Consider the following 12535-nt stretch of genomic DNA (forward strand, 5'->3'; position numbering starts at 1 on the left):
CGAAGATGGCACAAGGTGCCAAGTCTTTCTGGAGACCTCCATTTTGCTGGCACAAAATCCCCATTTTGAACCTTTATCTCTCAGCGACACCTGCTTGGACACTACAAAACACCCACAAATATGGCCAGTGTTATTGAAGCTCTCTAATATATCGGTTGTCCCATTACAAGTTTTGGTGCTCTAATATGGAATCACTGATTTGGACATATACAAAGTTGTATGGTTATATTAGGGGATATATTACCTTTCATCTACTAATGCGATTGTACTTTTTACTATATTTTGGACACTTGTCATGAAACGGTTAGAACTGTATTTTTGGCAAAGCCACTCTCAGGTCTGGCATGGAAACGACCTCCCTTTTACTTGTCAATCTTCCCTGGCAATATGGGAAATATTAATTCTTACCATTGTAAGCTGGTTCCGATCTATTCAGCTTTCCCCATTTTGTTGATATCCACTCTCTGTAAGCAACCACTTCCTCGGTCACCCGAATAATACGTCCCAGGATGCTGCAAAACCCAGAAATAGGCATCAGTCTTCTTCAGTACGTTAAGAGAAAATGTTTAAAAGGTGTGTGTGTGTGTGTAATAGGATATCCCGATAATGACAATTGGTCATAACAGTTGTAACCAGATCAGAGCACAGTTCAAAAAAGGGAGGCATAGTAACTGTCATTCCAAACTGACTAACAGTCAGTTAGTTGGCTCCTTTATTTGAATTTTGGACTGTGCTCCCTCTCAGTTCCTGCACGTCCAACAAGCGACTGTCTGGCACCGCCCAAAACGCATTTTGTTGATGACTTCACAGCCCACTGTCAAAGTTATCGACGAAACGTGTTAGGCGGTACCTACCAGAGAGTTGCCAGCCGGTCGCTTGTCGGAAGAGCAGGAAGGGAGAGACACCCGCCAGCGTTACAGTGTGTTCGTAGGACACAGACATTGCAGCGGGACTAGAGACATTGACGGTGATTGGGTTAATTGTACATGTATATCATGTGGTACTCAAGCCCACACTGATGAACAGTGGGGTACAAGAAGAGATTGTGTTTTACATTTTTAAGTGAATAAGTTTTAATACACTAAGAATTTTTTCACAAGACTGAGTGACGCCTGTTATTTGTCGACTGTATATGGATTAACTTCCTCAGAAAGGCACCAGGCAGGTTCCAGTTGAGCCGGAGCATGGAATGGAATATATACTACTTTGAGGAATAATAAAAGATTGTATTCCAAATTGGTTGATATACATATCTCTGGAATCATATATATGTACAGGAGTGAATAACAATAGAGTCAATTCAGCATAATCCATTTATGAACGGTTTGTTCAGAGAAATTGACATACAAGGATTTACATCCAAGCTTCCAATAACAGGAAGGAACTAAAAAATCTCCTGAAATACCACAACAAATTGAGAAGACATATCCAGTCTATATCACTAGAACGACTTTCTCCAGATTACAAAATAATTGGCACACCCCTGATGAAGTCTCGACGAGACGAAACGCATCGGGTCCTTGATATCATCCATAATCAAAGGATAACACTACTAAAGACAAGAATTAACTACGAAGTTTGTTTTACTGTTTTTATGCTTGTATTAATAAATGTTTTATACATGAATGATAATTCCTATTGTGTATAAATTGGTTAAATAAGAATTGAGGAAAGACAGGAATTTTTCCAATTTTAAAATATTCAAGGGCGCCATATAACACTATTGTGAGGAGATTTGGATTGTGGGGGTCTTGCTAGTAGAAGACCGAGTGTTATAGGCGACCATAAGTTCACGCTTAGCGCAATTCTACAGTATGTATGTATGTATGTACTCATCTTCCGAAGCTTCTCAATACATCCTTGGGACCTGGGATGCTGAAGATTAACCCCATGGCCACCGTGGAACTGTTTAGTTATTCGAATTAATTATTACACTGTGTTTGGACCTTGAGGCAGACTGTGCGCTGTTTAATTCATGAGTATCCTGTATACATTTATGGAATCTGACCATCTTCTTTTCCACAGCTGTACTTGGTAGAGACCCCCAAAGCAGCGCCTGATTGGATTAGAGCTTCTTAGAATCCATTACACGTACCTTTCACTTTCATTGTTAGGATAGAACTTGGCTATAGGCGACACTGCATGGCTTAGGACAACGTAGGCATAATCAAAGGCCTGTTTCACCTGCATCGCTCCATATGAACTCCGGCCTACATCGTTGCCTTGGAAGGAAGGGAAGAAACATTTAAGTTCATGATTGTCACGTGTCCGGTGCAATGACACAATAACCACAAAACAACAGAATGTAATCACTGCACAACTTACAATACTACTGATCTAGAAAACAGTGTTTATACTTACCGGGCTGCAATGGATCCTCAATGTACAGCATGGATGGTCTGTAACCATCGAGCATGCTTTTCTGTACCTCATCCTTAGCTACATAAGACCCACCATCTTTTATGCGGATTCCAGTTTTTAAATAGTTAAAATGCCTCCCATACAGCTCAAAAAACTCTATCAGTAATACGCCATAGTTGGCATCCGCACTGCAGGCATCTTCTCGTGGATGTAACTGAAAAAGAAGGAAATATAAAATGCTCGGTGACGTATGAAAGCTACAAGTTATATCCCAGCGTATCCTCATCCTGGACACAGCAGACTGGCAGGAAGTCATACTGTGCGGAGCAGTAATCGCCGCTAGGATGTCTCACCTGCAGAAAACTGACCGCCATTAAGAAGAGACTATAGGAGCCTATTCCTCCGGTAAACACTTCATTGAGGTCTCTTTGTAGAAGGAACTGTTTTAAAACCAGCACCAAAAACGGAAGGACTGGATATTTCTGAAACACAGCAAAAAAAAGGTAGTCCACTTAGTAAACTAAGGTCACACTTAATGCAGTGCAATGCCGATCACCAACAGAATTAATCAAGCAGTCATGTGCCCAACGCCGCGACATGTGTACCCATGGTGACTTTCTAAAACTTGGTGTAGGACATTTTTTTAGAAATGAGAATACAGACATTGCTCTCTTAGAGCACTTTTAAGTAAAAAAATAATAATTTGTATTTGGGAGGAGATTAAAGCTTTATTGGACTTCTGAGGAAACCGTCAGTGACCTATAGACGGAGAAACGCGTCAAGATCTTTACTTCATCTAGTGTTCATTCTAGCAACCGCCATATTTGAAAACCCATGCAGTTCCTCTTCCCTGCCTGGGATGTCGCTGTCTGCTGTGGTGATTCAAGCACAGGTCTGGTTTGAATATCAGTGCTGATATACAGACTACACTGTGCTAGAAGCACTACAGCAGACAGCGACACCCTAGGCAGGGAAGAGGAACTGCATGGGTATTCAAATATGGCGGGTGCTAGAATGAACACTATCATCCGACTCTGTCCGCCTCTCCAACACTCCATATTGCCGCATATTCCAACTACTCACTAAACTCTGGACTGTCCCGGATCCCTTCATCTGATTGCTTAAAAGTTTACGGCCAAAGGTGCGGTAAGAGACGTCTGCCTACATCGAGACACCTGGTGCACATTCCATCTTCACCCAGCTTGTCAGCTCCCAGCGTCAGCTCTCAATCCATCGGAGCTACGCTGGTTGTCAGCAGACCAGCTGTTACCCGGACCACAACGTCTGCTCCCGGTACCGGCTCCACTACCATCTGGAGCAACACCGGTAGAAGCGGACACCTGTGCTCATCGGAATACACCACCGCTGCATCTTCTCAGCTGTTACCCGGACTGCAACGTCTGCTCCCGGTACCGGCTCCACTACCATCTGGAGCAACACCGGTAGAAGCGGACATGTGTTCATCGGAGACTATCACTGCCGCATCTTTCTACCTTTCCATCAGCCGGTAATATACCTATTTATTTCTATCCAGAGCATTATCCATAAAACAGTCGTTTGACCAAACATTTAATATATAAAGGAACTGCTGTTCTTAATAACATCTGTCCAGAACTGTCCTGTATGGAACTGAGGCATAATTAATTTCTTCTGCTTAATTAAAAGGAGACAGTCGGATGTTCATCAGGAATATATAAAGCTTTTAAAGTGCTTTTTTGCATGCATCTTATTACTATTATTATTGTGTTTTTTTATTATTGTTTGATTTTAAAGGTATCAAATTGTATTAAATGAATTTATCTAAGTAAAAACATATACTAAAAGGATCAACACAGTGCGCTCTCTTGTTTTTTGGTTTATCTTTGGAAAGGTTTGTCCTTTTTCTTTGGGAGCAGCAGTCAATGCTGTGGACATAGTAATAATTGAATATAGGTTTAATTTAACTCATATATAACCTTTGCGCCTGATTTTACTCTCCTGGGTTTTTGTCTTTAGTCCACTTAGTAAACTAAGGTCACACTTAATGCAGTGCAATGCCGATCACCAACAGAATTAATCAAGCAGTCATGTGCCCAACGCCGCGACATGTGTACCCATGGTGACTTTCTAAAACTTGGTGTAGGACATTTTTTTAGAAATGAGAATACAGACATTGTTCTCTTAGAGCACTTTTAAGTAAAAAAATAATAATTTGTATTTGGGAGGAGATTAAAGCTTTATTGCCTCAACATTTCTGGTACAACCCGGTTTTCAAGGGAAAAGCAGAAAGATTTGTAACAATCTCTCCCCTTAAAAAAGGATCCATGTCACCAAACTCCCCCCTCAAACTCCCCCCTCACACTCAAAAAACCAATGCAGGAAAACCAAGACACAAAGGGGGGTATTCAATGTTCGGGTCACGGCAGACGAGCTTGCTCGCCTGCCGTGACCCAGTCCCGTTCTCGGTCAGCTCGACCGAGAACATGCAGGCGGGATTCAATGTCCCGCCTGCAGCGGGGCGAGAAGGGGGCGTGGCCGCGAGTTGCGGCCGGGAAGTGACGAGCTGCAGCCGGCAGCTCGTCACTTCCCGGCTGTTCTCGGCAGAACGAGCCCGACAGCTAGAGATGTCGGGCTCGTTCTGACAGGAAACCCTGTTCAATGCTGTCGGGGAAGACAGCATTGAATAGGGCCCGTCGAGCATCTCCCCCACGGGAGATGCTCGACGGCGATTGAATTTCCCCCTAAACCTTTCCTAAGGTAAAATGTCTACGCTGTATATCCGCGAAGAACAACAATTGTCCGGGAACTGCCACGTCTATGATGTACTCCAGGCAAATACGATTTCCTACAGATATTTGTTAGATTGGATTACTTTTACTGAAAAATATTGATGAAGTCAAATCTATTTTATACATTTTTCAGAGAACACTTCATTTACTCGTTCAGAAATAGAGGTTTTAAATTACATTCTGAGATGTTAAAGATTTTAAGAAAGAGGGGGGGTGTGTGTGTGTGTGTGTGTGTGTGTGTGTGTGTGTGTGTGTGTGTGTGTGTGTGTGTGTATATATATAATAGATATAGATACTTATTGTAGTGGTGACAGGGGTCGCCTTTCAACTGAATTCAGAACCAGGAGAGGTCAAAGAAAACAAATTAATTAAAATTTTGCCGTAAAAAGACTGCTCCCGACAGAAAAAAACTGTCTAATTCAAATTGTCGTAATTATGACTAAAAACCGTCTAAACCAACTCGACAACTCCACATTTAAATAGATACCTGCCAATTTTCGAAACTCCAACTCTGACAAAATTGTAAAAAAAACTTGAGAAACATAAACTGGCAAGTTGCATTGCCTTCGCCTATTAATCGTTCTGGCCGGAAAAGAAGAGGATCTTGACACAACCACCAATACAACCAGGATTGAATACCCCCCACCCCCCTAAAATGCTCACTGACCTGGGGCTCTGGCCACTGACTCCGAATAGGAGAGGCCAGCAGTTAGGCCTGACCTTCTGTAGTGCCAGGGACTTTTGGATCTGGCTGTCTGGTGAGTATAGCAGTAGCTGTAGCTGCAGACTATTGCAACAAAAATGGTCCATAGCACGTTAGGGGTGCGATAATACATACGGAGAGAACTAGTTATCACTGAGCCTATTTGTCCAGGGCTTTTGTGTGTATTTGTTTCACCATAAACCTGCAGTCCTGGACATTTCACATCACTAGTAATAAGTATGGTCGTTCCTACAATGATTATCCACTAGTTAAAGCCTTACATGTAATGTATGACCGTGTCCCGTTACACGTGACTTTCACTGAGAAACGGCAATAGAACAAATCACTAACCGCAGCTGAAATGTAACCACCTGATCTTACATTTGCTCAAAGGACATTTACTCCATGGCATATGAACAAGTCCAAAAACCAGTGGCGCATGAAGCGTGAACATATTTGACATGTGGAGGTGTACAAGCGAGCTCGGGGAGGTCAACAGACAAAGCACCAGGGATCTTAGATGTCAGACTGCGTCCCGTACGGACATGGTCACGCAAGAGGAATAAAAATCATTAAAACCCACACCATACAATACCATGCAGCTTCAGTCTCCTATCCACAGAAACAGCACAAGTGGGTATGTAGACGTAAAAAAACAATGGGGTAAATGTACCATCATCGCTCATTCTGACATTATTTGGCAGGACCTGCTTTCCCCATTTTTGGGCTACGAGAGAGTGATAAAGTACCCACTTTCTGATTTCCACTCTCCCTCTTGAGCTGCTCTACCTGGCGCTAGATTGTGCATTCGCCATTTAGAAATCCATCAGCGGCACATATTTATTGGGTAGATGGTCAAAATCAATAGCAGTAGATAGCCGCGCTGATCAACACTGGGATGCATTGTACTCCACACGCATTACACAAATAGCAGCGGTAATACATCCAGGGATGCAGTATCGGCAGCATAGAAAACGTGTAGATACAACATAACCCCATATCCACTGAACTGGGAGCCATGTAACACTGACCATTACTCACAGGCTGTGCTAAACCTGTGCCCAACACCATGGTATTTATGTTACGCACTTTGGGGCCAATTTACTAAGATGTGCGTTCTATTGACGGTAGGATGTTGCTATGGGTAACCAATCAGCTTCTATCGATTATCTTCTAGAAGTTTCTAAATAAGTAAAAATTGATTGTTTAATATTAGCAACACTGAACAGAACTCCCATTTGAGAGCGTGTACACACTCTGCGATTCAAAGGCAGCTGATATCGATTCAATATCAACCGCCACCTGGACCCGGCGGGGTGACAGCATCTGCTGGCAGGTAGGAGGGACGGCGTGGGGGGGGAGGGGGGGCCATCTTGGAGCGCGGGCATGTCCCTCGTTTTGAGATGGTAGAAATAGACTGTGCTGCAAAGAACAATGTGATTTGCGCTATTTGCTGTGCAATATCAAACCCTGTGTACATAGCATTAATAAAATTGATCACTTTGGGCCTGATTTGTAAAGGCACCATGTAATGGCAATTGTCCAGGTGCCCACACACACATAATATGGACAAAAGTATTTTAATTGGGGGGGGCGTGGCCTGGCGAGCAACCTGACCAGACGCACGCATTAGGAGCTCCAGAACCAGGAGAGGGGTTTTGGCTCTTAAAAGAAATAAATCGCTGGATTGTCCTCACCCCACCTGCCTAACCTGCAGCACAGACCCCCCGGCAGCGAGTGACCGGCGTCGCGGAGCCGGGGAGTGCTTTTCAGCGCTCCCGCGGGTTGCGGCCTGGTCGCACGGAGGAAGCAGGGGCCTAAATTTTGGAGAAGGGGACGCCGCGTGACGCTCGGGATCAAGAACCCAGCACAGCGGGTGGAACCGACCGCCAGCCTGCTGAACCCCCCAAGCGGACACGCACCCCGGACGCCAGGAGAGGAAGTCTGCAACCTGCGACCCCACCACCTCACCTGATCGACGCGACGGAGACCTGGTGCAGGGAGGCGCGCTGTCTGCCCGGCGAACCTTCCCCACATCCAGCGAAAGCCACCCTCAGACGAGACAGGCGGCGGGTGAGTGCGGGGGAGCCTTGCTGACACCGCGAGGCGGTGAGGGAGGGGGACGGCGCCATCAGCCTCCGGCCGCCATCTTGGGGATATACCCCTACTAGCGTCACAGGCCCTGCAGGGCAGACGCCCTCCTTATCCCTCTGGATCCCTCTCCCCTGGATCTCAGGACCCTGCGGCAGCAGCGACGAGCGGGGATCCTCTGCACCCGTCAGCCAGCTACTTCCAGTCAGTGGTGCGTTCACGTGGCGCTAGCCATCTTCCCTCTCAGGTCCCCATCAATAACCAGCGACATCCATAAGTGGGGACACTCAGATCCTCTCCCTCCTCAGGGACCAAGCAAATCGGCATCACTCTCTGCCCCAATACACCCAGCTTCCCCCACAGACACGGAGCACACTGCTTCACACGTACAGGACTGCCATCACTAAGTATCTTAGACCTGCCCTGCACTGTGGCTACTAGATCTCTCCTGTAACCAGACCCCACAGAGCTCAGCTTGTTCCCATCCCCTCTCCTCAGATTCCCCCCCCCCCCCCCCCTCTGCTAAAGCCACCCACCAGAGCTTAATGTGACCATTGTAACCTCATGGCGGCCCCTCCGTGACGACTTCAGCCAGGCAACTTCCATGTGAAAACGCACCTGCCAAAGGGGACCCCCACAGTGCCTGATCTCTACTCTCCCCATACGTTTAAACAGTGCCCGTTTCCGTCATGCCTCCAAAGAGGCCTAGAGAAGCAGCCCCCACCAAGATCAACATGCCTGCTAGAAAATCCCCACAAACCCCCCAACACCTACCAAGCCCTCTGAAACAAGTTTATACCCACCCGAGTGCCCCATCAGAACCCAGTCCACCTTCTGGGCTAGCTGGCATAGACGCGGAATCAGACGAACCAGTGACGGTGAAGTCACTATGCCAAGTCTTCTCAGCATTCCAGGCCGAGCTGGCCAGAGATCTCAAACTTGCCATTCGGGAGGTTAAAACCGAATTGGTGGCAATAGGTGACAGAACGGATCACCTGGAGAAGAAGATGGAGGAATTGGTTACTTCCCACAATGCCCTGGTATCATCCTATGATCGCCAGCAACTTGAGATGGACCAGTACAAAGCTAAGCTAGCGGATCTGGAGGACAGATCTAGAAGGAACAATATTAAAATCAGAGGCATCCCTGAATCGGTGACCAACGCTGAACTTGAAGGTTATGCCACAGCACTGTTCCGCAGGCTCCTCCCCTCAGCCGACCCTAAGGACCTCCTCATTGATCGTATCCACCGCCTGCCTAGACCCAAAACGATCTCCACTGACCTACCCAAGGACACCCTGCTCCGGGTGCACTTCTACACAGTCAAAGATCGTCTACTCAAAGCGGCCCGTGACGCAAAGCTCTCAGACACACTAGGAGGCCTCCAGATGTTCCAAGACCTCTCCCCCGCAACTCTGGCCAGCAGACGGTCGTTCGCTCCCATCACCCTGGCACTTCGCAACCACGAGATCCGGTACAGGTGGGGGTTCCCGGTGAAGCTAATCATCACACATGAAGACACCACCTATACAATATCATCCCTAGATGCGGGGGTGAAACTCCTATTGGAATGGGACATTTCCATAACTGCCCAGCAGGGGCAGAAGCGCCCACAACCTCTCCGCCAGGATTGGGCCGACACTTGAGGTCTAGCTGCCGTCTAATTCTTCCTTTTCTAAAGATGGACTTCCCATGCCAATGGACCTACGCCTCCTCCCCACTGCGAGTGAGGCTACATTGCTAAGTATTACCTTTTATTATTTACCAATGGTGCAGGTTTTTGTGCACTGGGATTTTGCTGCTCACAGTTTTATAGCAGCTCTCTGTTCGCTTGTTTGCTTGTTCAAGGCTTCGTTTTTCTCTTATAGTTCATTGTGCCCCACTGGCTGGGGTCCCGTTATTCCACTATCTCAAGTAGCCTTGACAGGATTCAACTCCTGTTTTAGTATGTTTCCCCCCCTGAGATTTCAGGTGGACTGTTATACTTATATGTTATGTCTTAAAGCATATATCAAATGTTTGTTTAGTTAACTATGTCGTTACGGGAGGGGTGGCCAATCTCTTCCTTCGCTCTATAATTAGAGTCGCCAGGCCGCTACCCCCAACCTCTCCATATACTACTGCATGAAAATGTCTTTCTTTTCCCCTGCAGTAGTTGTGCGGGTCCTAGTTATTGGACCCTTTTGTTTTTCACCTATCCCTGCTCCCCCCCTCTGTCAATATACTACTTCTCAAGCCCCTCCCCTCCCTCCCCTGGACTGCACTAATCCCACTTATCCCCCCTTTCTGCGCTCTTCCTGTATAGATGCAGTAGCTACCTCTCCGCATTACCTAACTTCTTGCTATGCCTAAGTTGCTGTCACTAAATGTCAAGGGGCTGAACTCCCCTCACAAGCGCAGAATGGCACTGTCATACTTCCACAAACAGAAAGCCGACATTGTGGCCCTCCAGGAGACCCACTTCGCCTCCCCCCGACCTCCCACATTTAGAGATTCCAACTACCCGACTGCCTTCTATGCCAATGGACCCTTTAAGCGTAATGGGGTAGCTATTTTGTTTAATAGAAATACCCCCTTTATTTGTAACTCCCAGACTGCCGATAAGAACGGTAGATACCTGATTTTAACCGGCTCTCTGGAAGATAGACTTTTGACAATAGTGTGTATCTATGCACCCAATACGAACCAAGTGGCCTTCCTCCGTAAACTCTTCACCCTGGTACAAAAAACCACTAAGGGCTCCTTAATAATACTGGGTGACTTTAATTTAACACTAGACCCCCGCCTAGATAAATCACACCTCCCATCCAGCCACCAATCTCATACAGACAATCAATCGACAGCCTTCCGTAACCTCCTCTCAGAGTTCGACATGTATGATACATGGAGAACAACATACCCCACAGGACGTGAATATACCTTCCACTCCCAAGTACACAATACCTACTCTAGAATCGACTATATCCTCTGTGACAAGTGGTCCCTCCAACACTCCGCAGGAGTTGACATTCTCCCTATCACGTGGTCTGACCACGCCCCGGTGGTGTGGCAATGGAACTTTCACCCCGCTAGAATCCCCCCCAGACCCTGGCGCTTGTTCCCCCACTTACTGTCTAACCCTGCAGCCAAAAGTATCATCCAAAAATCCATGGATCTATATATGTCCAACAATAAAATATCAGACACCTCGGTAATCAACCATTGGTGCGCTTTTAAAGCGGTCACAAGAGGGGCTGCTATTCAGGCTGGAGCAACCCTGAAGAGAAACGCTACCGCAACCCAAAAAGCCCTAGAAGACAAATTAGTGGAATTAGATGCCAGAAACAAAGCCACCCCATCAAACTCCCTGAAAGTAGAGCTGGCTTCAATACGGAGCCAACTACAGAAACTGCTCCTCACCCGTACCCAATCGGCCCTAAATAGAATAAGACACAGGTTCTACCTAGCCAGCAACAGGTCGGGAAGAATGTTAGCTCGGAAGTTGCGCGCCCAGCAAGCCAGAAACCGTATTAAATTCATCACAGCCCCCAACAAAGAGAAAATACTAAACCCCAAAGACATAGCCAATCAGTTCGCAGACTACTATTCTAACCTTTACAACCTTTCCAGAGATCCCTCCACGCCGCAGCCTACCCCAGCATCTATCCACAGTTTTCTTGAGAGCCTACACTTACCCACCCTCTCTCAGGCCCAACTAGACGCTTTAAACGCCCCCTGGTCCCGTCTAGAGGTCCAGTCAATTATAAAGACTCTCCCGTGCAATAAAGCCCCAGGGCCGGACGGGTTCATTACAGATTTCTATAAAACTTTTAGTGACTTGCTCTCCCCCTACCTTACTGATTTGTTCAATGAACTCTCCACGCTCGGCCGCACCCCCCCTGAACTCTTAGAAGCCAGAATTATTACGATCCCAAAACCCGGTAAGAACCCTGCCCTGTGCCAAAACTATCGCCCAATAGCCCTCCTGAACACTGACATCAAGATCTTCGCCAAATTAATGGCATCCCGAATCAACCTCTACCTACCCTTGCTGGTACACCCGGACCAGACGGGGTTTGTCCCGGGACGCCAGGCCCCGGACAACACCCGGAGAGTCTTTAACCTAATAGACTCCCTGTCAGCTAACCAGGATCTTCTCCTAGTCTCACTTGACGCCGAAAAGGCATTCGACCGCCTTAACTGGCGGTATATGCAGGAAGTCTTGTCTCGCTTCGGTTTCAGGGATCGTATATTATCGTCAATTATGTCACTATATAGCTCCCCCTCTGCCCGTGTGTTCAGCAATGGTTTTCTCTCCTCCCCCTTCCCTATCACCAATGGCACAGGGCAGGGTTGTCCACTTTCACCCCTAATATTTGTCCTTTCCATTGAACCATTGGCCACGGCCATCCGCAAAAACCCCAACATTCCCGGTCTCCAGGTGGGCCCCAACAAGCATAAATTAAGCCTCTTCGCGGACGACGTACTATTATTTGTGACAGACCCCACCCACACGCTCCCACACGTCCACGAGACACTTACTGCATACAGCGCCGCCTCCTATTATAAACTCAACACCTCCAAGACGGATGCATTGCCAATTAACCTTACAGACCAGCTCCCCCAGTTGAAA

The 12535-nt window shown here is 46.9% G+C and overlaps 1 protein-coding gene across 3 annotated transcripts in view; it reads right to left on the reverse strand.

Annotated features, from left to right (window-relative positions):
- TENT4B (terminal nucleotidyltransferase 4B) overlaps nt 1–12535 on the reverse strand; it is a 58463-nt gene that overhangs the window by 18224 nt on the left and 27704 nt on the right. For all 3 annotated transcript variants that reach the window (XM_083164884.1, XM_083164882.1, XM_083164883.1), the window contains exons 6-9: nt 2715–2843; nt 2362–2575; nt 2096–2222; nt 409–512 (exon numbers count right to left, since the gene is read on the reverse strand). In XM_083164884.1, the coding sequence (XP_083021010.1) occupies nt 409–512; nt 2096–2222; nt 2362–2575; nt 2715–2843 (574 nt within the window). The remainder of the gene's footprint in view (nt 1–408; nt 513–2095; nt 2223–2361; nt 2576–2714; nt 2844–12535) is intronic.

This window comes from Crinia signifera, chromosome 11, assembly GCF_055691185.1.
Source record: "Crinia signifera chromosome 11, ASM5569118v1, whole genome shotgun sequence".
NCBI classification, from domain to species: domain Eukaryota; kingdom Metazoa; phylum Chordata; class Amphibia; order Anura; family Myobatrachidae; genus Crinia; species Crinia signifera.